Source organism: Coloeus monedula (assembly GCF_965178545.1).
Source record: "Coloeus monedula genome assembly, chromosome: 6".
NCBI classification, from domain to species: Eukaryota; Metazoa; Chordata; class Aves; order Passeriformes; family Corvidae; genus Coloeus; species Coloeus monedula.
The window spans coordinates 27,344,327-27,369,477 of NC_138786.1; the positions used below are offsets into that span (position 1 = coordinate 27,344,327).

The 25,151-nt window shown below is 39.7% G+C and overlaps 1 protein-coding gene across 1 annotated transcript in view; it reads right to left on the reverse strand.

Moving 5' to 3' along the window:
* The window catches only part of SPTBN5 (spectrin beta, non-erythrocytic 5), a gene marked incomplete at its 5' end in the record, with an annotated part of 90,797 nt that overhangs the window by 9,835 nt on the left and 55,811 nt on the right, over nt 1–25,151 (reverse strand). The window contains 22 exons of the mRNA XM_082284428.1: nt 404–621; nt 1,119–1,274; nt 2,411–2,605; nt 3,324–3,528; nt 4,102–4,298; nt 4,672–4,884; nt 7,297–7,483; nt 7,686–7,942; nt 8,656–8,793; nt 10,226–10,372; nt 10,982–11,072; nt 12,132–12,304; nt 13,740–13,817; nt 14,590–14,778; nt 16,645–16,807; nt 17,439–17,560; nt 18,822–18,935; nt 19,594–19,708; nt 20,344–20,462; nt 23,162–23,257; nt 23,879–24,070; nt 24,687–24,842. Of these exons, the coding sequence (XP_082140554.1) occupies nt 404–621; nt 1,119–1,274; nt 2,411–2,605; nt 3,324–3,528; nt 4,102–4,298; nt 4,672–4,884; nt 7,297–7,483; nt 7,686–7,942; nt 8,656–8,793; nt 10,226–10,372; nt 10,982–11,072; nt 12,132–12,304; nt 13,740–13,817; nt 14,590–14,778; nt 16,645–16,807; nt 17,439–17,560; nt 18,822–18,935; nt 19,594–19,708; nt 20,344–20,462; nt 23,162–23,257; nt 23,879–24,070; nt 24,687–24,842 (3,521 nt within the window). The remainder of the gene's footprint in view (nt 1–403; nt 622–1,118; nt 1,275–2,410; nt 2,606–3,323; nt 3,529–4,101; nt 4,299–4,671; nt 4,885–7,296; nt 7,484–7,685; nt 7,943–8,655; nt 8,794–10,225; nt 10,373–10,981; nt 11,073–12,131; nt 12,305–13,739; nt 13,818–14,589; nt 14,779–16,644; nt 16,808–17,438; nt 17,561–18,821; nt 18,936–19,593; nt 19,709–20,343; nt 20,463–23,161; nt 23,258–23,878; nt 24,071–24,686; nt 24,843–25,151) is intronic.

Here is a 25,151-nt window from a genome sequence, read left to right on the forward strand (position 1 = left end):
CAGCTGCTTTGACTCTCAGAAAAAGGGGCACTGGTGTCTATGCACGTGTACAAGTTACTTCACTACCTAACCCTGTCTTCTTACAGAATCAACAGTATTTTCAACTGGAACCGTGAAACTATCAAATTTATCCACAGTGACTGAACTCTCCGAGACTGTTTAGGAAACAGTTTAAAAAAGTGGCTTTGTCATGCACACTGTGCTGAGGTGTTGTGGTCACCTCTGACATCTGGTAAATTCTGTGAAGTGCTGTTGAGGAGATGCCATGGATTACTATTCAAAGAGGTTTGAAAGCAAGCTGCAGAGCACCTGGGGAAGGGATCAAATAACTAACAGGTATAATTTAGAAAATCCTATATGGGAAAGACAAGAAATAAGGCCAAACTCAAGGCCCAACACATACATCAGCTCCCTGCAGTCATTGAAGTAGAGCTGGACTTGTTCTGCCTGGCTCAGTCTTGCTTTCCTCTCCAGAAACTTTTTGTCCAAGTTTTCCCAGCACTCATCCACATCTGTGAGTCTCTCCATGATGTTTTCCTTAACCTGAGGGTATGTGCGGCAGAGGTGCCAAGCCTCTCCTCGAATCCGTTCCAGCTCTTTCATGATGACTCCTAGATCTCTCTGGAACAGAGACAGAATGGATTGTAAGACCAAGTCACTACTTAGCTCTGTCAAAAGTGGATTTAGCTATGATGCATAGATTTTCTACCCTCTGGCTGTACAGGGGCTGGAAATATTAATGCCTCTCAGATTTCCTTCAATGCCTTATATCAAACATAAAAGAAGCTACTTTAGATGTGATGCACAAATTATTTTGGTAAATGTAGTGCTGAAGTTTCCTTTGTTCAGATGACACCTTTGCAATTGTAATAGCAGCCTGGAATAGATTTTAGAAGAGAAGTTCATCCTTAGAAGCAAAAGTATTAATAATATAATATCACAATGTTATAAATAGGAGAAAAAGACCCTCTTCTCTGAGGCACAAAGATTATTTAAGGGTGCAATAAATTTGTCTTGCAAGCAAGGCCCTTGAAAGGCATCAGTCAAGCATCAGGCATCAGTCTTTTTTTTTTGCCTTCCGTGCTTTTCTGTTACTGCTTCATCACAGATCCTCTTACCTCTACTCCCTCAAGATGGCTGAGAAGTGTCTGTACACCTGGAAGATCATACCCATAATCTTCTATATCCACCACTGCCTCTTTCTCCTGCATCCAGCCCTTTACTTCATCCACATCATGGTCATACTGGTGAACTTGACGGGCTGCTCTTAGGTTCTGGAGTAAAGAAGTAATTTAATGGTAATACTCTATAGCATTTTGTGTCTACAACATGGGAAAGGGTAACCTTAATATGTCATAATGCAGTACAAAATGACCAGGAGAGGGAATGAAACACCTTTCCCGTTGTCACCTGAAAGTGAGGTGTTAAGATACCCTAATTCCCCCAAGTTCTCTTGGACAATGGAAAGAAACAGATGTCTCCAATGAGCAATTTATCCCTATGTAAGAAGAATGATCAAAATGGAGAGCATGGATTGCCCTGTAAAGGTAGTGCTCTACACCACAGAAGGTGTCCCAAAATACTTGCTGGAATAAAGGTCTACACTGCAAACAGTAAAAATAAAAGGAATGGAACAAAAATGATGTTTTTCTGAAATGAGAGGATTAAAAAAAATGTTCTAATACTACTTTATAGTCAAACTCTATGTAAGGAATTGTCATGCATTTATTTCTGCTAAAAGACATTAGTGGGCTTGAGCTGCTTCATAAGGAACATGTATATCAAACAGTAGTGAAAAAAAGGGTTGAGGACATCTGATGCTTTATGTCCTCCTTAAAACAAAAAAAAATTGAGTTCTGTGTGTCACCTCTGCTTTTCCAAATACATATGTAACTGCAGTTTCCTGAGAGGGCATGAGCTGATTTAACACCCAACTGCTGCCTAAAGGTAGGGGGTTTGCTCTGTGTCCTCCATCTCATTCTCTCCCACATGCCTTCTTTGATTTCAAGTAGCTAACTCAGCAAAAAACCTGGAGAATTTTGATCTTGTTTAGCGAACTATTTAATAAGTAGTTCCATAAAGAGACCAATAAGTGTCAGAGCCAGACTCCTGTTGGTGGTGGTAAACGGTTAGATTGGCTTTTTTTTCCAGGAAACCAGAGCTACCAGTGAATTAAGGAAAACAATTCTTTGGAGCTGATAAACATGTTTCAAATGTAAGCCTTGTCAGGAACAGTAGGGTAAGCAGTGGCTAAAAAGGGAAATGAATCTAGAAAAAAATGGAACAAAATGTACTCATTGCCCCTGTAAACCTTGGGTTTCAACATGAGCAATGCACTGGTTTGGGAAAGAAAGCAGGGAATGGGAGACTTCAGGGAAATCAACGTCCCAGTTTTTCCTGTGTTTCCTACCTCTGTTTTTATCTGAATGGCATTGCATAGTTTCTCCCACATTTCATTGATTTGCTTAGTTCTCGTCTGGATAACATCCATCCTGCTGTGGCCTTCCTTATCCAGTTTAGATGCTAACTCATTTAAGGAGACAACTTTGGAATGTCCCAGAGGTTTCATCTCATTTACAAAATCTTTAAACTTTTTCTCCAGCACCTGCAGAATAAATGGGGACACAGATTTAGATATAAGAATTTCTTCCTACCTCTATGAGAGAGACAGAAGGAATCGCTTTCTCTGCTCTGTATAACACAAAAGCTAGGCACTGCAATCTACAAGTGCAAATGGCTTGATAAACGCAATGATCTGGAGTCAGAAGAAGACATCTGTTGTCTTGATCATCTAACATCCTGTGTCACAGAGAAAAATTAACCATATCCTGACAAGCAGAAGTTGCCCAGATCAAAAGCTAATGAACAGAACTTGTCTACAATATGCAGCAATTACTGAGGAGTGGACACTACTAATTATACCTCTCTGCACTGTGTGCTCCAAGGAGAAATTTATCCTTGAAATCAGCAGCTAGAGGTATGAATGCCACAGCCCAGTGTTTTTGACCAAAATTGTTATAAGGGCATCAAATTTTTTGGTCCTGTCAAATTTATAAGCAGGGCAAGCAGTGAAGTGTGCTGACCTCACCTTATCCCAAAAAAACCTGACTTTCTGATCCATCTAATTTTCTGTTGGAGGATGCTATCTCAGAGAGTCTGTATAAGCAGACAGAAGTCAGTCTGATTTCTTGCTGCAGAGATAACTGGTCTGCTTATTTTTTGTCACTGTAACATGCTTCACTGTCAGCAGCTACACAAAAATTGCAGCAAATATATCCCTGCCTTGCCACAAAATACATGCAAAACCTTTTATTTTCTTTTACCTCAACATCATCTAAGTCCTGCCCATAGTCATCGGACTCTGCTACAGACAGTTTACTGGAAAGCCAGGCATCCACCAGCTGGAATTCTCTTTCAAACTGATAGAGCTGGAATTGTTCTTGCAGGCGTTTTCTCTGAGTGTCAGACTTCTGTAGGAGAGACTGATAGTCTGCTAGGATCCCCTGGAGCTTTGAAAGTATTACTGAACTGCAAAGAATAAGAACCAGAAGGTATGTTTTTGTCCTATTGTTCTTTTTGAACACAGTTTTTTCTGACACATTTAGTTTGCAACACCTTTAAAATACAGAATAAACCAGATAACATCATGGAGTGAGTTATGCTGTGCCATTAAAGCCAGCTAGTTCAGGAAATCAAAGTATATCATACAAATGGCTGCTCTTTTCACTTCCTCCTCCCCAGATATAAAAATGAACTTCCAATGAAAAACAGTCAGGAATGTTAATTTCCTTTCCCAAACACAGTGGTTTTCAAACATTTGTGGTAAATTAGAAGTAGATGACAGTTCCTGGGAGAAGACAATGGACAAAGAAGCTGATCTGCATTAATTGGTCTGTTGTTAAAAAAAATCTCACAAAAACATTAAAACAATCAAAAAGCTTTTGGGGAGCTCAGTATGTGTGATGATGATAAAGCAGGGATGGATGTCCCCTGAAGTCTTATTTCTGAATGAGCCATCAAACATAGTTGAACTTTTCTGTATTTGCATTCTCTGGGCATTTCTGCTAGACCTGGAGGCGAAACCTGTTTTTGCTTTCCTACCTCTCTGGACTGTCTTTGTTTATCAGGCTGGCACCTGTCTCCCGTACTTTCTCAATCCGGGACCCGAAACTATCCATGTCCAGTTTGGTAGCTTCAAGTTTACGAAGTAAAATTTGTGTGGATTCTTCATTCTTCCCATAATCAGAGGTCTCCAGGATGAAACTCCTCTCTGCCAGCCATGCCTCCACCTCCAGCAGCTGTATAAAATACAGGGGTGAGCTTTAATGCAGCTTCATTTAAGTCAAGACAAAGAAAACTGACAGCAGTGGTGCACTGACACATCAGTGAAAACAGAGAGCACCTTAGGTGTCTTCCTGTAATGCAATCTAGCAGACACTGTTCCAAAAAATGTGTACCCAGAATCCAGTAATTGCAGTTACATGTTACTCACTGCGATTAGCTGGGAAGATAATTGTCATTTCTCCACTGTATCCATATTTACCAGATATGAAAAACCAGGGCAGTGTGAATTCTGCTCCTTTCTCAGCACTTACATCCATTCAACAATGTAGGTGTCAGATGTTTTTAAAAAAGAAAGGCCAAAATAAATCCCTCAGGAACCGTCTTTACCTCATTTAGGAACAGATGGGCCTCATAGGACTGCATAAGCCTCTGTCTCCTCTCTTGAGCCTCTGCCTTCAAGTTCTCTACAGAAGCCTCAAGCTCCTTCAGATGCTCCATAATCTTGCGAGAGGCTGAGTGGCCTCCCCTTACCAGTTTCTGTCCCGTACTGAGCACTGCTTTGGTCAAAGCATCCCGACTATTTATCTCATTCTCCAGGTTCTGGAAAGAGTAAAGAGTAAAATAATAGACCAAAAATTAAAGTTATGGAATTTTTATTCCAGAAAATGTAGTCATGTAATCCCGTTATAAATTTGCTTTCTATTCACGAAGGTGTGTCGGAGGTACAAAGTATTAGTGCATGCTTGGAGTGGAGAAATTTTTTGGGGTGAAGGAGTGATCATAGAAATCAAATTTAGCCATGAAGTTTGAACTTTGATGTATATCTGCCTCAGAGTCTCAAGGGAAGAGGTTCTAATCACAAACTTCTTATTTGTAGATTCCACTGAAATATACCTACTTCCATTTCATTAGATGGCATTTCTTGAATTAAAACATGTCTAGAGAAGAATGACCAATTTGCCTGCACATTAATATTTATCATTTGCCAATGCCTTTGTAGAAGATGCAGCTTTGCATAGCAGCCACTGTAAACACTGTGGGTACACAAGTACCAGGCAGCCAACAGGACAAGGAGAGAAGAAAACCACCTGAACCAATTCTCAAAGACTTTACTTGAAATTAATTTTTGAACACTTTTGAGTAGTTTTAAAAATTATATACATCCCTCCATATACCCTCCCCTATGATATTTGCCTGGGTAGGCAAGGCCCATGCAGTGATTTTTCTGTGAGCATACATGCATTCTTTGGTTGACTGTGCCTGAGCACCTTGAGCAGAAACAAGCCCCACAATTCTATCATTGTTCTGTTTAATTTCATAGCTATGAATAAGAAGGTTTGGAGTTAGACTGCAGTGCTGTGTTAATGTAGAAGAGATGCCCTCTCTGAGGAGAGGAGCTGCTTTTTCAATTCAAGTGGCAAACTTGGCTGGAAAAGAGCTCTGATTCTAATCTTGCTTTTAACTTCCCCCTATTAATTTCAAGATGTTGTTGAAAAGTGACACCATATCTGTTCCAAGCCAAGCAGCTGTTTGCAGGCATAGTATATTTGTGTGTAAATTCTGTTTTGCTTGACAGCTTTTTTATTTTTTCTCTTAGGTTAATACAGTTCACACACAATCTCTTTTGTGATAAAAAACCAAGGACTGAATTTTGCAAATCTGGCTCATTAGGACAAACAATAGAAGGTGGAACTAATAGCTTATTCAATTCTTGATTGTTATGTTAGCTCTGACATTTGCTTGCTTGTAAAGCAACATTAAAAAGAAGGTGCAGAGGCTCTAGCTAATAACATGTTGAGAGTTAAAAGCTTATATTTTAATCCTCTTTCCAGAAGAATAGTAAGTAAGATGTCCGAGAATTTTATTATGCACTGATTTTATGGTATATATCTCCCATTCTCACAGTTAGTTGAAAAATTTTGAGACTTAGCAAATTGACAAAAAATAATCTTAGCCTAAAGCAGTATCTCCTCTGTTCCTTCAGTTATTTGAAATATTTTCTCAGATTAATTCAGCTCAAGCATTCTTTCTTCTGTGAACTTAATTACTTTCTTACCATACCAATGAGCTTGTAATTTTTAGGAGTAAGTGCACGCTTAACAACTTTTATACTTAATCATGATGAAACAAGTTTTCATTTCTTACTGTTGCACAATGATTGCACCAGATGCTTGGGCTTTCTCTCTCTCTGACTGTATGTAACACACATTGGAAATTTATATGATCTTCTGTCTTTCCTAATCCTAATGCAGGTTGCACAGATTTCCCCTAAAGGCACTTGACATAGCATTTGAATGGGATGTCATATGCTAATATTAATATTAAATACCTATAGCTGCTGGAAACTTTTAGCAGGAACATTTTTTCTTCCACCTTGTGTTTGCAAAGAGACAATGCTCCTTATTGAGGAACTATCAGGAGGGTGTTTATTGGTATTTGAGATGACAGTATTCCAGGCATTGCTTTCTCTGATGGCCCATCTGAACCTTGTGAAATAATTCAGCAGCTGTCTTGAAAGCTACCACTGGAATGAAGGTCAGCTGGCATAATAATTCCCTGCTAACTCCCTCCCGTCAGAGCAGAAAAAATTTTTTTGAAAAATGTTTTCCTGGGAGCTCATCCTGAGACATCTGAGGAATGAGCTTTCTTGGATGTACTTGCTGAGTTTGAAAGCATTTTGTTAGGACCAAAGAACCTATGAAAATATGCTCAAGTTTGTCAAGTCTATTTTGTATTGAAAAGGGCCAGGTTTGAACTCAGTTCACAGAAGGAGCCAACATGTCCACAGAAGAGCCTATGATGTGGTACTTGCACCACTGCAATGATAAGCAGGATGGCATCTCACATATTGCCAAGTTATGGACATATTATTGAAAAAGAAAAGGATAAAAGTGATCCCTGGCATCATGACTCCTGTTAGCCAAAGCACAGCAGATGAAGTTTGTTAGAGACAAATTGAATTCAGTGTTCTCTATTTGACTCTAAAGACTGTGAATCGTCACATAACACTACCTGGTGCTTTTCTTGTAGACTCTGAACAGTTGCCAGGGACTTGCCATAATCCTTGGAGGAAGCCATGGGGAGCTTCTCATGAACCCAAGCCAACTCCTGATCAACATCTCGGAAGAACTGGTACTGAAGTCTGCTTGCCTCCAGACTTCCACGTCTCTCCTGCAGAGGATCACGTAGCCTTTTGTATCTGTAGGTTTTAAAGATAATCCAATGAGGACTACAGACTGATAAGGAATGAATGCACAACACTCATTTCAGAATAGTGTAGAGAAGGAAAGAAAAAAGAATATTCAGGGAAGAAAAAAACTGATAAAAGTAGAAAAAAGATGGCAGAAGACAGGCCAGGCCTGCACTAGTTCATCCACTTTCTCTTCTAGTTCATCGCACACCTCTGCACCAGTTCATCCACTTTCTCTTCTAGTTCATCAGCAAGGAAATGTTTCTCCCTCTGGAACTGCTGAGCTGTGACCACAAGCTCTTGCAGCTGGTCCCTGTGGGCAGCAATGTGTTCCTCCAGTTCCTCTTGTTTCTTCAGATGACTGTTCAAAACCACCAGATCATTGTCACTATATGGTGCTTTCAGGTCATTTTCCACACCTTCCAACCATTTCTCCATATCCTCTACATTTCGCTGAAAATGAAGACCCTGAGAACAAGCAAGAAGAAAAAATAATTCAAACCTTTAGGACAGACAGTGTGATGTAAAAATCTCAGTCACTTTCAGTAAAGATTACACAGAAACATGGAGTTACTTCCCAGTGCTCAGTGAACTCTTCCCATATATGATGGTGGTGCAAATGAAGAAGAGAATTCAGTCTTGGTGAGGACAAGAACAGGTGCATAAAACATCAAGAGATTATCTTACTTGTGTTGCACAAATGCAGATCATGGACATAGCATCTTAAAAAACCCCCAAACCATTTAAAGGAAGAGCTCTGTTTTATAACCACGTATTTTCTGATAGCCCAAGCATAACTCACAGTCATGAGAATTCATGTGCCTGGAGCTAGAAGAATGAAAAGCAGCTGTAGGTTTCTTTCTCAATATGCTGGAGAAAAGATGCCCTTGAGACAGTTGTAGAGAGTTGACACAAATGAATAAACACATTTTTCCTCAGTATCTCTCTCTGGAATCTGAATCTAAACCAGGAGCAGAAAGCAGAATGGAGCCCAGCCTACAAATCCTTTTCCCTCCATAGGGATCTCCAATTCTCCTGCCAATTCCATTCCGCGTAGTAATTTCTTTGCACTACTGGTCTTGAGGAATTAAGCTGGACTGTATCAAGTGACACACCTGTAGGCAAGACAAATAGCAAGGCAGCTGTGCTATCTCTGGAAATGACTGGCATCCCTGTATTACCTTGTAAGCATCCTGCAGTTTGGTCCATTTATCCTGGCAACTTGCTAGCAGTTCCTCCCATAGCTCTTCCATTTCTTGTAGTCTGGACTGAATGGCTTCTGGGGCATAGTGCCCTTCATGGAGCATCTTCTCCCCTTCCTATATCAGAAGGAACAGGCAAAGTATTCTTCCTTTGCTGAATGCACCAGAATATATCAATTTTGCCTTCATAATCAAAGTCTACTGGCACTGTTATGTAAAGGGCCAGCTGCAGCCATCACCTCCTGACATAACAGATTGAGGTTGCAGAAACAGAGAAAAATCTAATAAAGACAAAAGGATTACTGAAATTAGGGCAAAAACTGCACAGCAAGGCTAGCAAGAGGTACAGCCAGAGAAAGTTGCTGTACCAGGTCAGTAGGTGTTCTAAAGAGCAACTGCTAGGACTATTCCCAACAAAGAAGGTAGGACATAATAAAATAATGTGAAAGAGATTGTGCAAACAAGCCTTTGAAAGCAGATAATTTTACTGAGGATTGTAACTCTACCCTTTAACCCCCTCTTTTTGTGTCTGCACACAGAGAGGAGAAAGAAAAGGAAAAGGAAAAGGAAAAGGAAAAGGAAAAGGAAAAGGAAAAGGAAAAGGAAAAGGAAAAGGAAAAGGAAAGAAAGGAAAAGGAAAAGGAAAAGGAAAAGGAAAAGGAAAAGGAAAAGGAAAGAAAAGAAAAGAAAAGAAAAGAAAAGAAAAGAAAAGAAAAGAAAAGAAAAGAAAAGAAAAGAAAAGAAAAGAAAAGAAGAAAAGAAAAGAAAAGAAAAGAGAAAAGAAAAAAGAAAAGAAAAGAAAAGAAAAGAAAAGAAGAAAAGAGAAAAGGAAAAAGAAAAGGAAAAGGAAAAGAAAAGAGAAAGGAGAAAAGAAGAGAAGAGAGAAGGAGGCGTTTCTAAGACTGGATGCAGGTGAATCTGGAGGGGGAATCTACCTTTAATGTAGTAATCTATTGCAAAATACATCTAGTAAGCACTGTGCTGAAAATAAAATTAATAAACATGTAACAGTCTGTCCTTCCAAACTTATCATCTGATCACAGCTTCTGCCAAATATCTGAAAAATCTTGTCAGGCTTCCTTCATATCTCGCCTACTAGCATGTCTCTGCAAAGGAAGCACTTGAAAACTCTTCTTTATCCTTTTTGTTGGATACATCTTATAAGACTTGTTAAAGTTGTACATACAGTCAGGTAGGTTCTCTGCTGGAAATAAACAAGGATACTTCTAAAGTGTGATTCACCCAGAGAGATGTCCCTAAAGTGGATTCAATCTTTTATTGCAAGCACCCATCTGTTTCCATTGCATGCACAGTGAATATGCATAGCAAGATCACACTAGATGGTAAGAGAGTGAAGAAACAGATGGACACAGAAAATTCTTGATGGACTAAAAGAATAAGCTTCCCAGTATACTCAGAGACAACATGGACAATGCCAGTGATGGTACAGTGATTCTCCCTCCCTTGTTTGAGATCACTGTGACTCACAGTGTCTGCAGAGTCTTTCATCCCAGTTGCCCACCCCTGCCAAAAACCCTGTTTCTCTCACAGATTTGATGGAGTCCAGACGATTTCTGTTGGCCATGATCTCTGCTTGGAAAGTCTGGTGCTTCTGCAGTTTGGTCTGCAGATTGCTTGGATCTTTCCAGCTATCATCCTGGGCAATGCTGTTCTTCTCATTAATCCAGGCAGCCACCTTGGGGGAGGGAAGAACAGAATTTTAAAAAATCGCCAGTGTTTCTTCAGCTTGCCGGGTTCTCCTCTTATATGTATAAAACAGGGAAATAGTGAGTGGGGACCTAAGTGAATTGTCCTTCTGAGGTTCTGCTTCCCTAAGCTCCTCCTGTCCTTCATGAAGTCACCCCTGTATCTCTGCTGACCAGTCTTCTTGCCTGGAAAGGCAGGCTCCATGTAGTGAGAAAATTCATGGGCACTTGTGTGCATGGGGGAGCACAATGATCCCCTTATTTCTAACCCATTGTCAGTATCTCACAAAAAAAGAACTAATTTATGTCTTCTCATGTTTTTATTTAATGGTGGCACTTTTCTCTTTTAATTCCCTTTTAATGCCTTTCTTTGTTCCGTATTTTGCTGTAATCCAATGTACAGTAGAGCTTTCATTGACTAGACTAGACTAGAGGGAAGATGAAAAAATATCCTTTCTTATCCTCATCTTTCCCAATATTATCTCATTCCAGACTCAGTTCCTTGATTTTTCTCACAGTAAATCTGTCTGGAGATTCAGATCTATGCAGCACAGTATGTTTTAAGAAACCAGAATATTATGAATTTTGTGTAATTGTACCTCAAAAGAATTCTTCAGGAATTTCTGCAGAAGCCTTGATTCCTCCAGCAAATGTCTGCGAGCAGCAGCATTCTCCAGCAGTCTCTCTTTTCTGAGATGAAGACAGATGTGTGAAGTAAAAGCCACAGAGTGAATTACATAGATAAGGGTTTTCAAATTTCACCTCTAAAACACACATGATCTAATCCTCCATTCCCTAGGAGGGAGATGTCCATAATATGAAGACCTTGATCTGGGCTGTCAGAGAAGATGCCAAGGACACTATAGGAAAGATTGCTAGCAGATAGATATGTTTAAACTACACACAAATTTTGTATATATGACGTCTGCCTCTAGAAATCACTGTTATTGTTTTTCAGGGTTCAAGAGAACGTAAACTCAGCATGTTTTTTATGAGGGAACCTTGCAAGTATGATGCTGTTTGTCACTGATAAACCAAAGCTACACCATCCTTCAATTTTTTTTTTCCAATTTTGGACCTGCAGCACTTTATTTGTATTAATGCAGATGTGAGATATTAATAAATCATATCAAATTTGATCATATTAATAAATCAGTATGTTCACTTAAATCATAAGGGATCTCCAGTCTCTTTTCATTACGTTTACCTAGCTCTTTTCATCTACCACAGCAGTGAATACAACTGCTTTTACTGTCAGAGCTTGTTTAAGATGAACAGTATGCAAATTGCTAGTAGGAATAAAGTAATTCAAATGAAAGGGCAAGATCTGATCAGAAAATTTGCAAATGCTCTAATGGATAATTTGAGTGGGGCTTACAGATCAACCCCATTGGAGCAGAGAAAAGCAGTTGTCTAGCCAATGACCTTTCTTGATGGTATTTAATGATAATGAGGTATTTAATGGCATGGCAGGCCTTCTGTTTGCAGCACTGTCCCTAAGGCCAGGCCAGAATACAGAATTACAGAGAAACTGCCTTTTTCTGTATCCTGCTCTCCCTCCATTTAATTGCATTTTGGAAGCCTCCTAATGAAATATGGCCAATTTGGGAAGACACTGTGCAAAGCATGAAGTTGAGCAAATGCAAACCAGCTTATAGTTCTCTTAAATCTTTTAAAGGTAACGATCACATGAGAAGGGTCTCATTGCAGAAGGGATTGGTGGCTGGCATGGGAAGGGTTTGACTTCACCTCCTCAGAACAGCCTGGCATCTGTTGCTGATATTTTCTGAGTCATAATGCTTGTCCTGTGTTAGCTGCTGAGCAAATGAAGCCATCTCATTGATTTTCTCCATTTGAGCTTCCAGGGCTTTTTCAAACTGTGCGTGTTTCCGCTGCAGGCTCTCCACACTAGACACTGAGTCCTAGATAGAATTCACAAAGGGAAGCTGCTTTCAGTCAGAGTTTTTCCATCCAAAACACTGATAATCCAGAAAGTAAATGGCATTTACCCCGCATTTGCAAATTAGCTGTCAAGAAAATTTATTGTTCTTTGGAATTGATTTGCATTGATCTGACACTTGGGACCTAAATAATGTTCCATGCAAGGTCTGAGGCCATTATTTCTGTGCTGGATGCTTAGCTGCTCATGCTTATTGTTGTGCTGCATAGAACACATAACTTCTCAAGAATTAAAACATCAGCACCCAATTTTAAATCAGTCTTAAGACAGATGCCATGTTGAAAGCAAATATGGGATGCCAAACTGAAATCAGAGTTAAGAGAACAAATATGTCACAGAAAGACATTAAAATTAGAGTCTCAGTTTCAACTCACAGAATTTGGAAGAGCTCAGATCCAGATTTGAACCTGAGAACTGAAGTCTGACATTACAGTTAATCTGGAGAGAAACACTTCTTGTAATATTTGTGAATCCCAAGCTTAATGACTCAGAGTGCTCTTTTCAGCACCCCTCTGCACTTTAATTATAGAATCAGTGGTGTCAAAATGTTGTTACTGCAGTAAACTCTGCTTCTCCACTATTCTAAAGGAAGCAATAAAGCTCACGTCAAAGGTGTCAGAAAAAAATCTAAACTTCTGGGTGCTTACATGAGTCATCAGATGGGAAATTACTCACAGAGCATTTTCTACACATTTCTGAGCTAAGTATGATTGGGTGAGTCCTCCTAAGTCTCATATACTGTAATGAAGGGGCTGTAAATCCAATGAACTCAGACATCATTGTAGCTCCTGCAGAGACAACTAATTTAGTAGCACTACCTACACCAGGTGTAGGGTGAGCTAAGTGTCTGAATGTATATCCAGCATCCTGCACAGCTTTTGCAACCCAGGCATCAGTCTGCAGCCTCAGTTATTGCGGCGTTACTGATATTTGTGGTAGGTAATTTAAGCTACACTGGCTATGCCAGCAGTGAGAGCAGTGATGACTTGCACACTGCTGGCAAAGGTATCTGGGTCAGGTAAGACAAGTCAGGATGAACGAAGCATTGAGCAACCTGGGCTAGTGGGAGGTGTCCCCACCCATGGCAAGGGAGGTGGAACTGGATGATCTTTCAGGTCCCTTCCAATCCAAACTATGCTAAGGTTCTATGTGTCTATGCAGTCTCATTTTCATTTATAATCAGAGTAGCTGGATTGTTTCATTACTCTTAGGACTGAGATTCCCATCCTGTGAAAAGTATCAAGGAAAGAAATCTGACCCTAAACTACCAACACAGTAGAGCAGTAACTTCAGATGGAGAAAGAGCACAGGAAGATTCAGAGCACATAATTGTGCTTCACAGACCCCTCTCCTCCAGACTGATGGCAGAGAAAATTGTAATTTCTCAGAGCACATACCCCTAAGTCCTCATTAGCTAGGAAAGCCTCTTTGCTGCTGAGCCAGCTCTCAATCTGTTCCACGTAGCCATAGAATTTCTGTATAGGGGAAAAAAACCAACAGTCACAAACATGAAAATATGCTGAAATGCTGTAAAATAGAAGCTAACCTGACTTCAGCAGACAACACTGAAAAAACCAAACATTCATGGCTATTTAAAAAATTAATGTAACACATAAAGAAACTGCCCATACAGTAAAATTTAAGTTCTCATGTATATGGTGGTTTTAGATGGGATTAGTAGCTCAGCTCTCATTTAAAGTATTTGACATTCTCCGTTGTAGAATCTCTGAGCAGAAATTTTTAAAGTGAGATGACTGTTTCAGGGAAGTAATTCTGGAAAACTGCAGCCAAAATAGTTCTTTTATTAGGAAAAAAAAAGCCAGGAAAAATACATTATTCTGTCCATGCTAAATGTTTCTCCTTTTTTTTAAAATACTTGTCTGGTTCCATGTTTTTTTGGGAAGGTTATAGAATTTGGAATAGTGGTGATGTTGCGTTATAAGTATGTGTCTTTTTCCAGATGTATGAGAGTTTGACTGAATTTTGTTAAGTTTTACAGTCTTTGAAAAACAAATGAGCACATATTCCACAGAAATTTCTATGATTTGTAGAGGTAAAATTTCTCAAAGACCTGTCACCACTGAATGTGCTTGGCGCTCAGCATGCCCTCCAGAAACCAGTGAAATGTAGATTAAACACTGGGTATTATTAGCACACCTTCATCCTACCATCTCATAAATTTGCTATGTATATCAAGAAAAACTGTCAGTGGCATGTGCGTTCTCTCTTGAATGTCTTTTTACTCACCTGTAAATCTTGTGCCTGAAACAATTTTATATATTGCTCTTTCCATGCTTGGATCAGTTCAGACCAGGCTTGCTGTAGTCTGGAGAGGGACTGGTGAATCTCAGGGGTTGCATAGTGACCAGCATTGGCAAGTTCTTTACCATAGTCACTGAGAGCATTGAATCTTTCCACTCGGGCTTCAATCTCCTCCTAAAATACATTACTAAGGTTGATGTCAAGGGTTTATGAAAAGCCAGTTATTCAGAATACAAGCCTTAAGGGGAAGAGTTCTGCTGTAACTTTCTGGCACTAGTATTTTTATGGAAAATCATTCATCTTTGAGCTATGTTACTGGAAGAGCATAGAATTGCCTAAGAGAAGATAAGCATAAACAATAAATGACTTTACTGGTCTATGAACAGCTGTTTTCCTACAAATGGAAATTGGGATTTAGCTAGAAACAGATTAAAAAATGCTGAGATATAAATGAACACAATTTCTAACATCTATAATATCACACCCCTACCCCCAGTCTTCCTACATAAAAGTGGTTCTTTCAAGAAACAGTGCCTAGAATTTTTCCTCTCCCAACAAATAAGCTGGCATCAGATTTTTATATTAAATACATGATTTTACTTTATTTTGTTCTGTTAAAAGGAAACATATTCAACTTTTGGAGCTGTTCTGAGGAATGAGTTATACCCCTATACTGGCCTGAAGGTGAAAGTATAACAAGCAATTATGACCCCTCCAAACTGAATGTGGAATTTCTAATGTATGCAATTTGAAAATGAAAATAACTATGTACTGAAATAATACCATGTGTTAACTCATAGACTTCACTGAGCACTAGGGCATGTATTATTCTATTTCTGAAGTTAGAACTGCTGCTTTTAGGGATTTTTGGGGTGGTGTTGTTGCCCAATCATAGGTAACACGGCTATAAAACAGTAATTCAAATTTTTTTAAAATTCATATTAGCATATTTTGTTCAGCTCTAGTCTCTCTTAAGGACTTTGGTTAGAGCCACTAACCTGAATAAAAAAAACCCCTCTTTCTTGTCTTGTCTATAATTTTAGTTTAGTCAACATAAGAATATAATGCCTGAATTCCTTCTTTTCTCTGTGACTGTCTCCTTAGAGGCATTTGGGCTCCTTGACTAACAGGTATTAAAGACTTAGATTTTGCTACCATTTAAATTTGGAGCGCACTACATCAGTGGTTTGTGATATTTCTAATATGACAAAGAATTATTAGTAAAAACATTGTTAAGTCTGTGGTATGAGAAATTATTGTTAAAATGGATGACTCTAAAGAAGGAGGGGATTTCAGGTACTTCATACTAAATTCAGGTTTAGAAAATTAATCAGAATCTACAAACTGTTTGTGCTAGTAATGGGACCCACAAAGCACTGGGTATTAGCAATGATTCATGGTTTTTAGAAGTAACTTAATTGCAAAGAGAATGTTGCTCAACAGCGATTCTTGGGAAAAAGTAAAATACTGACTTTTTTCCTAATGTTAATTAAAATATCACTCCTTTTAGAAAAGAAACCAAAAGTATTAGCCAAATTAGCCACCAAAACATTAGTATGGTAATTATTACTGGGATATGAAGTGTTCCAGAACTGAATGTGTAGCATTCAGTGGTAATTTACTTTACTGTGTGAAACAAACGTCTGTTCTTATTTTCTTCTCAGGTAAATTAAGTTCTCATGAAAAAGTCTAGCTCAAAGCAAGGATTAATTGGCATTAACTTTTTTGGCAATCTGAATAAAGAGATAAGCAGTGAGCATGGTGTGAAACTGAACCTGTTTTTCACCATCTGGCTTGGACAGCAGTACAGGTGAGAGCTCATAGGGCTTCTGAGCCTTTTTGAAAAGACACAAGCTGTCAAACAACCCATGAGACAGTTTTGTCAGTATATATGACTTCTAGCCCCAGCTTGGTACTGCAAACAGTTTTTCACCGTGTTATTGACAGATGTATGCACCAAAATTCTGCTGTGTCTGCAGGAATTAATTCCCATGGGAAAGATTCCCAGTATGTTCAGCTGGAACCACAGAAGATACTTGCCTTTCTCTCCTGATGCTCCTCAATCATACTTTCGGCTTCATTTGCACTTTTAGGCAGCCCCCCTGCTTCCATTAAAGCTCTGGTGTTTTGGGCCCAGTCCAGTATCTCCTTCATCTCCAAGTTAAACTTCTGCAGCTGATACGAGGCTGCCAGCTTCTCCTTCCTGCCACACAAGGTGCAGTTCAGCATTATCTGACAAAGAATTATCTAGTTGCCTCTCCCTCCCCATTTGCAGAGGAAAGTATCTTAACAGAAGCCAAATGAAATAAATTCAAGCTTTCCCCTACAGTTCCTAAGAATCCTCATGTTAACCAAAACCACAGGAGATGCACACTGCCTTGGAGACAACATGTTTACTAACTTTTCTACATCAGTTCATTAGTACAAGAGAGGTAAAAAAGCCTTCATGGCTGTTGCTTACAGCAATGATTACAGATCAGGATTAAGCCTTTCTTGTTTTGGTAAGATTTGAGGAAAAAATATTCTAGAACCATCGAAAAATAAGTCTTTCGCAAAGGCTTTATGATAGATTTCATTTGATAGTCTGAAGGTATTTTAGTAACATTATTTAATGGGATAAACCACAAAAACATTGTATTTGTTTTCCCAAAGTCACGAGTGGAACTTTTTTGTGCATCGAGTCGCACTTTTTCCAATGCAGGTGTCTAGCTGCCTGTATAAACTTGGTACAAAATCCTTAAAAACCTTTAAAAGACCTCTGGCAAGTAGGGTCTAGACCCCAGGGAGCAGCTTTGCTCCTGCTGAGAGATATTCAAACCCCTCTAAGTCTTCACCTTTGTTTGGCCTGCCCCTGGAGTCGTAGCCAGTTGTTTTTCATCTCCTGTTGCTTCATAGTCAGTTTGTCATTTATGGATGGATTCCTTGTGGAAAGGCGGAAAGATTCCCGTTCCAATGACTGGAAAGAGATTTATAGTGGGGTTTATATTCATTCCTGAGTTTGCCTTTCAGGAAAAATAGTTCATTTTAAGACCCTGGCTCTCAAAGACATGTAATTAAATTACAATAACAAAATATACAAAGGGACATGTAATATGGAAAAAATAATACACATGCATTTGTGAGCAAACATCTATTTGAGGAAAGATCTGTGTGCATGGCTTTGCATGCACAAATGTTAATTTACAATTAAGAAAACAGCTTTGCAGAATATGGACAAACATAGGAAAATGAAGTGCTGATTCTAACTTCCCTGAGCAGTGTGGTGAACAGTAATGAACACTCATGAACCCAGGTTCAAAGTTGAAAACTTTCTTGCAAAATTCCATCAAGTTGATGAAAATTAGGAATTTTAATTATGCAGAAAGGAATATATGCCAGGCTGGTTTTAATCCTTATAAAAAGTACAGTTACTATACTAAGAACCCAGCCCTAAACCTTGCCCATCTCCCCCATACAACCTTGCTTATGCCTTCTAGTAATCACCCACGTTTCCTATGAGAACTAGCTAACAAAGTAGCAGTGTTGAAGGTATCACACATATTGTCACTATTTGTATACTATTGTGAAGAAAAAGTTTTTCATATTTTGTACATGAAAGAGCTTAACACTGGCCAACAGTGAAAAAATGTGAGAGGTTGTCATAGGATTTATACTACTGTGATTCAACAAAATGTATTTCTTTTTACTAAAAATACACAAGTATAAAGGAGCTCAGACCCATATTTAATGCTCGAGTTTAGTCCTAAATGATGCAAAAACAAGCTGAAGTGGATCAGGCAGGCTATTATAGCCTGAAATTTCTGTTTGATGTCTGCATCAGGAACCTACTGCAGCGCGGGGTTTGCATTTAAGTTCTGAACAGAAATAAAGTTTTGATTTTGGCTCAACTCAGTACAGGAACTGGAGGAAAAATGGAGTCCACACTTTCCAAAGTCTACAGGACAGTCTGGTCTGGCTTGTAGGTGAGGGCCAGAGAATCAGATAACATTAAAAAGGGACTTTTCTTCTTAGATTTGGTGCATCAGGAAGAATAATATTTGATAAGATAAAGCAGGATTAAGTAGCGTGGTATTGTCATGAGAAGAAATTTATGCTGCTCTTGCACTGCTGAAAATTCCTGCCAATCAATCTGAAGAGTAACAATGATTTTTGCACCATATTTTCAAGAAGAAAAAGTGAAATTTTTTCGGTATCCTCTGTACTTCCCTACTTCTTACCTCCATTTTGGACTTAATAACACTGATTTCCCTCTCCATTTCTTCATGTCTTCGAATCAGGTTTTCCACACTTTCCACATCTTTTCCATAATCCAGTGCTTGTATCAAGACACTCTGGAGAAGGCAGTAGAATGAGCAAATGGTGAAGATGACACCAAACAGAAGGATCTGTATCTTAATTATTTCCAAGAGCCTCCTCGTTCACCTCTTTGCATTGCCATTTGAATGTTCTTATTGTCTTTTTAAACGTCAGTAGAGCACAGTGCCTGCTCCCCTTACAGAGATGAAACAAGAATCCACATCTCTTTGAACAGTCATAATCCTGCTCAAGGTGCCTCTGGCCATTCACATGTAAAACAAAGACAGGCGTGCCTCCCTGCATTTCTCAATCATTCTTTTCATTTTTGTTTTTCATATCCCAAACCAGAAAAATATTTCCCAATAAATTGTGGCACAGAAATTGTCAGTTGTGTGTTATTAAAATATAAAAAATAAATTTGACCCTCAGGATCCTAAGAAATTTAATCCCATAAAATGAAGAAACATATTTTAAAAGTTATAAAAATTTCAAGCCAACAGTCTTGTAACCTTAAGTAGTACCACTTGCCATCAATGTAATTACTTACATTGATGAAATAATTAGTTTTTATATAGCTTTTTATTCTGTTATCAAAATTATAATACAGGATAGGCATTTTTACCTCAATTTTATGAATGAATAAGACTGCTAGAACATTTTTCCTTTTGAATTAATCAAAATCAGAAAACTCACCTTCTCCGTAATTCTTTCTGTGATGTCATCTATTTCTCTGATTAAGGCATGAATTTCTAGGGCTCCCTCTAACTTCTTCCTGTATGCATTCAGGTTACCATGAAAACTGTTCCACCTTTAATTGGAAATAATATTTTAGAGATGTATTTCAGAGGTAAGGATTTCTGCAACTGAATTTCATGACGCTCATATTTAAACAAAAACACAGGTTTTCTGAACTACCTCATGTATTGATCCCCAGTTCCCCATAACAGGAGGCTCGTCACAGGGATAAAGCATTAGCCTGGGAAGACTGTCTGGTTGTATTTATTCCATGTTTTCAGGATGACATGGGGGTTAAAAGCTAAAAAGTACTTAAGCAGTTTCCTTAAACTCTCAATAACCTCACATCAATACCTTCATGCTTTTGTTTCTTAGATAGTGGGCTGTGGAGCAGCAAAAGCCCTAGGCAATTCACCAGGACAGCTGGGTGAATAGATGGAAGTGTCTAAGCTTCATGAATCTTGTGTGCCAAGTGATGTGAAACAGAGTATCTGCCTCCAAGGCAAGAAACATTACTTTGGCACTTCTGGGTTAAAAATCCTTCTAAGCTCTGGGAGTCTTGAAAGACAACTGCGGTGTCTGATATTTGGTAGTCATGATATTAAAGTAGTAACCAAATGTTCCAGTTCCTCCATTTTTCTCAGCTGAAGACACCTAATTTTCCAGCCTTCCTTTTGCTTTACACAGAACGTTTGAAAGCATACTCACTTCTCATTGAGCTGCTTTCGGCGCTCATAGATTGTCCTTGTTTCTTCCTTGTTCTGTCTCTCCAGCTTCATGGCCAGGGCGTTGATAGCCCTGATGTGAGCATCGTCCACTGTCGACTCCTGTAAAGTGAGAAAGGGAACAGAGGTACATGTTCAAATTGCTTGTGACTGAGTATTCCACTGAGATGTGAAAAACAACAGAAGTAGCAACAAGAAAGGGTTTTACCTCACTAACATTTTAGACACATGGATTCTGCTCTACTACAACTGCTGGTGTTACCATGACCCTGATGAGAAGACAGTAAAAGCAAGAAGGAACATTAATAGCTCTAGATGCAACAATGATCTTGGTCTAGGTAAGAGCCCTCAGACCCTCAGACACTCATTTCTAAGCCAGATATTCCAGCAGGGGTTCGTTGGGAGAAGAAACACAGGTGCAGTTGCTGGTTACACAGGTGGCTGCTGTGGAACAGCTGGTGTGTGGCATATTGTTCCTCTGACAGACAGGTAGTGATTTGTGGCTCCTGGGCTCCTGGGCCTACTTGCTGTTTTATCTTGATGAGCTTCTGTCCAGGAGTGCCCTCTGTACTATAGACAACAGGCTCAAAATCCACACAGCCTTGAGAATCCCAGACAACCTATGCCACTGTGTTTGCTTCTAAGGCAACATCAGTGCATTTTAAAACATGTGCTAAGTCTTCAAGGTGACTTGCTTCCCATGCACATACCATGGAATGGATAATATTTGCACATTGCCCATATAATCTGGACTACAGTGGAATAATTTTTCTTTTGGAGCACTACGGATGGCCAACACTAAACACTGCTCCAAGATTCAAAAACATTCTTTATTTTTCTGGGACAAATAAATCACAAGTTTAGCAGGGAGACATTCACTGGTGTAAAGAAGCACAGCTGCAAGATGCCAGTGCACTGCTAATGTAAGTATTCACTCCATTGTGTATTTTGTTCATGCTGCATCCATACCAATATGTGTGCTTCCATATATGCTTTCCTACTATACACAGCCATAAAATAAACAAGAGAAACCAGAAGACAGCCAGATATTCTTCAGAAACCCTGCAGTCTCCTCTCCTGGGAAAAAATAGCAGCACAATGAATAGAAAGTCTGGCAGCCATCAATGCAGGATGATTGCTCCCTACCCTGATCTCAGATTTTTCTGGTGGGAAAACCCAGACTTGATGGATGCACACACTGTGCCGGAAGCTGCCTCCTCCTGTTTGTATCACCCTAGGAAGCACTGTATAACTGAGCATCAGCTATCAGGGCATAACTGCATAACTGTCCCAGCTTTTCATCTGCAGGAGTCATGTTCAGAGTGTTACAGGAGTGGTGGCTACAAGCTGATAGTGTCTGAGGCCAAGAGTTTCCTGTGGCATGTAAGATCTACCTTAATTTATGAAAAACTTTGCTATTGAGAGGCTTATGCTGACTGGAGCACTAGGTTGTTTCTGCCCTGTTAATCATCCTTCTTTTGGCTGGTACAAGCTGTAGAAGAGCCCTTGCTCAATCCCTTAGCTCACAGTCAGCTGGTGAATACAATGAATGCCTCTTCAATTTACTAATTCCCTGGTGCTGTAGCCAAGTAACTTGGCTCTCTATCCAAATCCAGTGTGAATGCACGGTCACGAAATCCTGCTGGGCTCTGGAACAGGGAGCTCAGGGTTTTCTCCCTGGTGTCAGGCATATCTACACTGCTACTTTGCACAGAAGAGGATTGCCTCCTTCTGCTATTAGGCAACAAAAGTAGAAGGAGCTGCCCTAACAAGAATCAACAATGAGATAACAGGCAAACAAAGGATAAAGAGACTCCATTAGAGTAAACATCACTCACAGATTCCTAACACATCTCTTTCCAGATCTTTCTCACAATTTCCTGACTAGCAAATCAGCACAGTAATCTTTCCTGTGTGACACACAGACCTCTTACTCCTCATCTGCAGCAGTTCACACAAACAGAGAGAACAAGAGGCTGCTGCAAATGCATCCCCCTCAATATACAGCCTCACAGTCTTACGGTGGGAACTGAACCCATGACGAGGAGGTCCCTGTTCCCCAGGTTTGCTGCCTAAGTTAACACATCTCACTGGGGGCAGAAGAGGCAGCTGGCATGACTCAGCACCATGAAAGAGGGTCAGGGATCTCAGTATTGAAAGGTGAAGTGTGCAGCTGTCTTGTCACGTGGCTGTTGTCCGAAGTGTAAACCATTTCCCTATTTTACTAAATGTCTGGTTATTCATGTTATGATTCATGAGTAACCACGTGTGCTATATAAACAAAGGCCCCCCAGATTTATGTGCTTAATTTGGATGAAGAAGTATGAGAATGAGACTGTTCCTCAGGAGGAGAGAAATGGAGAAATGAAGGATAGAAATGGAGAAAACTGTTTTTCAGGATTGTTCATGGGAGGTCTAGGTCAGTCCTCAGATTCAAACAAGCATGGCTAAAGCAGCCATTTTTAAACCACTTTTGGGTGGAAATCACTGGGACTTTGCAGACCACATGAATCAAAAAAAATTTGCACAAATTCAGGCTCACACAGAAGTTTTCCAGCCATTTAATGCAGTCTGAAATGTTAGGTTGTGTCATGAGTGCCTGACAGCTCTGCCTAGGCATCTTCAAAGCAGAAGGCATAAGTGAAAATTCTGTCTTTTTAAATGACTTTTGAGGTAATGATGCTTCCTATCACTTTGATCTTACACCTCCTCAGAGTACTGGAACAGTATTTGCTAACTGAACTGAAAATTAACTGCTGCTTGCAGCCACACAAGGCATGGGCATGGAAAACACCTCTTACCCCTGATGCTGCTCCACGGAACTCATTCAGCTTTTTCTTGAGCTGCAGGCAGTGTTCGTAGTCATTTCCCACATCACCTACATTAATCATGACCTCCTGGGGAAATAAGCAGGAAACAGACCAATATTTAGGTGAAGAGTACAAGAACACAGCAACTCACAGTGCTTATCCTGATGCAGTAAGTTCTATGATGTGTATATAAATCACCAACCTACAGCTTCTGAAATAGTCTCTTCTGATCTTTAAATATTTATGAGACTTGGTCCTAACTCTCTTTTTGATTTACTGCTGGCTATGGAAGCAACCTCTGAATAAAAGTGATTCTTCCTTCACTCCTACAAAGAGAAACTTTCAGATTTGATATACAATGAGAGTGAAAGCCAGTTGCCGAATTCATCAAGTCTCTTCCGTTCTAATCTGCTTTCATTTCTCTGTTTCAGTAGAGACACATGAGATGGCCACAAATAATCACAAACTGTTCATGTGCATAGTTCACATGAGAAGCTGGGCTAATACTGCCCAGCTGACTCTGGCATGGAGAGACTCCACAGAATTTGTTGAATCATTCCTTTCATATTGTTTGTAGAACATGTCGTGATTCTTCCAGGCAAAAATCACTAAGCAAATGTCCTGGAAGATGACACATTTTTCAGAATGTCTTTGCTGAATAGCAAGTCTTTAGTGTGCTGCTTGGGTTAAATACTAAAATCCACTTGCCTTCTCCCTGATCCAGGCTTCCACCTGGTCCACCTTCTGGAGAAATTCTAGGAAGTCCCGACTGTCCTCCAGCATCTTTCCACGAGCAGCCACGGCTCTCTTCAACTTCTCCCAGTGCTCCTGAAGCACGCGGACTTGGCGACGGATCTCTCCTGATTTTGGGTGGCCTTTTGATACCAGGGCTTCTCCTTTCTTCACATGCAGAGGAAGAAATTAGAAATTAAAGTTATCACTAATTTTTAATGGGATTACCATGTTGCATGACCTTCCTAGGAGGACTCTTTCACCTTTCTCACCTGGACTGAACAATAGATTGCTGACATAAATTCTTATCACCCAAATGATAAAGCCAGCTGGAAAGCTTTATATCTGGAGGGAATTTAGAATCATAGAACACTGGGATTTTAATATTTCCCTGTCAAGATAGGTATTCATGGAATGGGAACACCAAGTATTACACATGACTGTGCCCTTTAGCTATATGATTCACCAAGTTCCAACAAGAATGTTCACAAATTGGGCATGAAATCCTATTTGCCTTTTGTGGGAGTAATCACATCAGGCAAGGAATAAGTCAGTGTATATTTTCCTATTTAGGCTATAAGGAAAGATGGAAGCTGCCTGGATGGAGCTTGTAAATTAACAGTGTTACACTTCCATGGCAAAGCAACTGTGTTCTTGTCACACAAGTAGGAAAATTGATGCAAAAGTGATGACGAAGCTACTCTTCCTTTACATTTCATCAATCTGCCCTTCTTTAGATGAGCAGTAATAACCTCTAAAAACACTAACAGAGTGAGAGGGTTACCTTATTAACAGCTGTGATGATTTCTTCATTTGCTAGAATCTCTGCCTCAAAGACCTGATGTTTCTGCAGCAGCTTCATCTTGTCCTGCAGATTGCTGGGGTCTTGTATGGAAGGATCCTCCAGCTTCTGCATGCGCTCACTGATCCAATCTTCTGCCTGCAGCAGTGAGAGACACCCAAGTCAGCACAACAACTACCTGGGAGCCTGGGGCCCCCTCCCAGGATATGTCACTATTCTGTGCAAGTGTCTGTGCCTGGGCTGGATAGATTGAGTGGGAGGTGGCAGCTGAGGCAGCTCTTCAGTTTCTGAACTTTCTACTTTGTTAAAAGCAGGTAGAAGAGAAACTAATTTTTATCTGACCACTGGAGTAATGAAAAGTTCCTTGAATTCCTCAGATTTTTTCACAAGGCATAAACAGATTATACAAACTTCTAGATTATATACAGAGAATCCTTGAGGCTTAAC